This window comes from Hipposideros armiger, unplaced genomic scaffold (assembly GCF_001890085.2).
Source record: "Hipposideros armiger isolate ML-2016 unplaced genomic scaffold, ASM189008v1 scaffold_982, whole genome shotgun sequence".
NCBI lineage: Eukaryota > Metazoa > Chordata > Mammalia > Chiroptera > Hipposideridae > Hipposideros > Hipposideros armiger.
The window spans coordinates 462,618-466,288 of NW_017732332.1; the positions used below are offsets into that span (position 1 = coordinate 462,618).

A 3,671-nucleotide genomic window follows, 5' to 3' on the forward strand; every position below is an offset into this window, starting at 1 on the left:
AAGAGCGCGAGTAGCAGCAGCGGCCCCGGAGCCCGCGCCGCCATCCTCGCGGCGCTTCACCTCTCGCGACCCGGCGCCGGGCTGCCTGCGCGCTCCCCCTTGTGCCCTCCGTCCCCGCCCCCGCGCCAGGCCAGCAGGTGATGAGCGCGGGAGGGAGAAGGGCGGGGCGAGGGCCGCGGCCTCGGGCCACTTCCTGGGCCCCAGCGGGGCTCGAGCGCGGGAACTGAGGGGCCCGAACTCCCCGCGACCCCATCCGTGGCCACGCAGGGCGGAGGGAGAAACTGGGACGCGCTCCCCAGGCCACGCAGCGTAGGGGATGAAATGGGGCGCGCTCCCCAGGATTCGGGGACGCGGCGCGTGCCCGAGCCACCCACCGTAGTAGGGGGAGAAAGGATGGAGCGCGCGCCCGCGTGAGGAGAACCTGAACGCGCGCCTGGCGGCGGGGTACCTCTGGACCACGCGGGAAACCCTGAGCAGTTTTCTGGCCTCGGTGCTCATAGCCCCTGGTTTCACACCCTCCAGCGGTACTGCACGCCAATGTGGAGCCTTCCAGATCGTCCCCGCAGTGTTTCATTTAGCTCTGTTCAGCGCCTCCGGACCTAGGCAGAGCGCAAAGTAGGCCGCCAGGCTCCCCATACTTTGAACTCAGCACGCAAAAGGACGGGCACCCAGGAAATCTGGGATGCGGAGTGCCGATGTGCGCCCCATCCAAGTCCACACTTTCAAGAGGGACCGTGTGTTCCGCAAGGGGAAGGAGACCTCCTCAGCGCTGAGGGCACTATGGGTCCTTCTTCCCTCTTCAGCCACCTAAAAGCCTTGCCAGAAAGGCCATGTGGTCCCTGTTTCTCCAGGAAGAAACAGGTTGAGTGACCCGAAGATCACTCAGCCAAGAAAGGCAGTGCAGGGGCTCTCTGGCCCCAAAGCCCTTGTTCTCGGCACTGCAACCATGTCTTCCAGAAGCGGGAGGGGGTTACCCAAAGGGCAGATTGAGGACGCCAGCTCTTACGCTAACCCCACCTCCCCGAATTCGATGGCATGCAGACATCTCAGGTCTTAAATTCAATCTACTTTTTGTGCTCTATGGTTTGCAGTTGTTTTTTTTGTGTGAATTATATGAGGGTTGGTTTAGCCAGCACCAGTGCCTGTAAAATGTTAATCTCACAGGGAGGGCGCAGCCTAGTGGGAGGTAAGGAAGGGGCCTGGGTGAGCATGTGAAGGCCCAGCTCTTGTGCAGGGTCCAGGAAGTGTACGCTGAATTTTAACCCGGAAGGCACACATTGATGCCACGGCCTGACAAGGAAGGAGAAGCCGAATTTCAGTCAGGCTGGGGAAGGGTTCTTAGAGAAGGTGGCCCCTGAGCTGGGCATAGAACCCTCACTGGGCTTCAGAGAGGCCCAGATGGGTCTGAGCCTGCCCCTCAGGGGTCATTGGACTTCTGGATGGCGATGAGGGGTGTCTTGGGGGTCACCCTCAAAGCCTGAAGGCCACAGACCAGGGAACCTCTAGAGATCCCAGAGCTAGGGGAGGAGGAATTCCAGTGGGTTATCTTCTCTGAAGAAACAGAAGAGTTTTGTGACAAAGCAGCCTCAAAGGAAAACCTGTGAGGAAATCTTCCGGTTCTTGTTGGCATATTTTATTGATTCATTTTGCAGTCAGATGGTTTAAATTAAAAAGGTCAAAAGGGCTCAGAATGAAAGTGATTTCCCGGGCTTTCCCATCACCCAGTACCTTCTCCATCGCCAGTGTTTTCTGTTTGAATAAGCTTCCAGAGCAAGTTTATGCATATACAAACATATACATTTAAAAATCAAGATATAACTCATCATGTTCCCGTTCTGCCCACTTCAGTTGGCAAACCAGGAGCCTTTCCAGGAGCTAAATAAATACATCAAAAGCTATGGGGCATTAGGGTACTGAAGCACTGTGGCCCATCAGGATCATGAGTCCCTGTGGCCCCATGTTTCCAGATCTTATATTTATTGAGGAGAAATTAGGAACATGGATTTGTAGGTGAAACATCCTGATCGTAAATGAATGCAATTAATTTATTACAAACAAACATACCTACTTTTGAACATTTATCCCAGAGAAATGAAAAGTCACGTTCACCCAAACAGCTGCGCATAAAATGTTACTAGCAGCTCTAGTCATAATAACGCACAGCTGGAAACAGCACAGAGGTCCTTCAGTGGGTGCTGGTTAAACAGACTGGTCCATCAGCGCCATGGAGTACCACCCAGCCACAAAGGAAAGGACTAGTGACACACACAACAGCTCAGATGTATCTCCAGGGAAGTGTGCTTAGGGGAAAAAAAAACAGTTCCCAAAGGTTACATACTGTATAAATACATTCATGTAACATTCTTGAAATGGCAAAATTACAGAACTGGAGAGCAGATGAGTGACTGACGGTGCGGGCCAGGCCTGTGGAGGTGGGGGGTGAGGTGGCTATAAAAGGATAACATGAGAAATCCTTGCGGTGATGGAATGTTCTGTATCTTAATTGTACTGACATCAGTGTCCTGGTTGCAGTTTTGTCCTATAATTTTGTCCTAGGATATTGGAGGAGCTGGATAAAGGGTGTATGGGACCCCTCTGTATTATATCTGAGAACAGCGTGTGAATCTACAATTATCTCAAAAAAAAAAGTTTAATTACACCAACAAAAGTGCAAACATAGAAACAGGCAAAACAAAACAATCTGGGTAGACAGCTTGCTAATTTTAGTGCTTAATTTAAGGCAGTCGGGAAATTTCCCCAGCAAAAACAACCAATGGGAAATAGAATGGTGGATAAACATTTTCCCATTTGAGATTTTCCCTTTTATATCGTCCTTAAACATATTCCCCTTTCCCCCATTTCAGGTGCCTATGAGTTGATGAGGGATGGTGTCTTGGGGTTCATGTGGTCCACCCCACCTTCTCTATGTGGTCTATTTCCAGTCCCTGCCACTGGAACCCCTTCTCTGGGTGTCAAATGCTTTAGCTGGGATTCAGGGAGGCAGTGGGCAGTGGCCTGAGCAGACCATCTCCCCCAGGTGCAGAGACTCAGTGATGGAAGGGACCCCAGAATTGCGTGAAATGGTTGTCTACCAGATAAGTAAAATGAGATAGGCAAATGTTTCCTGTGACTTGTATCAGTGCCTCCCAAACTTCTGTCATTTTCCTACCACCCCAAAACATCTTACAGTATCTGAGTACCACCTGTACTGTCATTTCCTATCAAGCAGACACTGTTTCCTGCTAAAGGCTCTGAGCCCATGGCCTGCTCTCACTGTTCAACTGGGAGATAACCAAGCACCAGACAATATCAAGACATGCCCCCTGCCCCAATCTGGGCCTTTCTCCTTGAACATATGAGGGTTGAGAGAGAATTTAGAAGTTTCTCCTAGTGGGATGTTGTCATGTTAGAGCCTATCCACCATCTTTTTCTGGGTTTTTTTGTTGTTGTTGTTGTTTTTTTTGCTGAGCCATCCTGCCACCTGTTGGCAGCTCAGCAGCAGCTCAGCTCGGGCCAGGAGTTGAACTGGTGACACTGTTGCTCAGAGCTCACGCTCTTGAGTGAGCTCTTAACCAACTGAGCCACTCGGCCGGCCCCACCATTTTTTTATTTCATGTATGTATACACACACACACACACACACACACACACACGGTGCCCAAAAAATGTAT

General features: G+C 51.3%; 1 protein-coding gene across 1 annotated transcript in view; it reads right to left on the minus strand.

The window, feature by feature from the left end:
- NUP210 (nucleoporin 210) overlaps nucleotides 1-3,457 on the minus strand; it is a 142,563-nt gene extending 139,106 nt beyond the window's left edge. The window contains exon 1 of the mRNA XM_019631065.1: nucleotides 449-3,457. Within this exon, the coding sequence (XP_019486610.1) occupies nucleotides 449-498 (50 nt within the window). The 5' untranslated portion in view covers nucleotides 499-3,457. The remainder of the gene's footprint in view (nucleotides 1-448) is intronic.
- Between the last annotated feature and the right edge of the window lie 214 nt (nucleotides 3,458-3,671).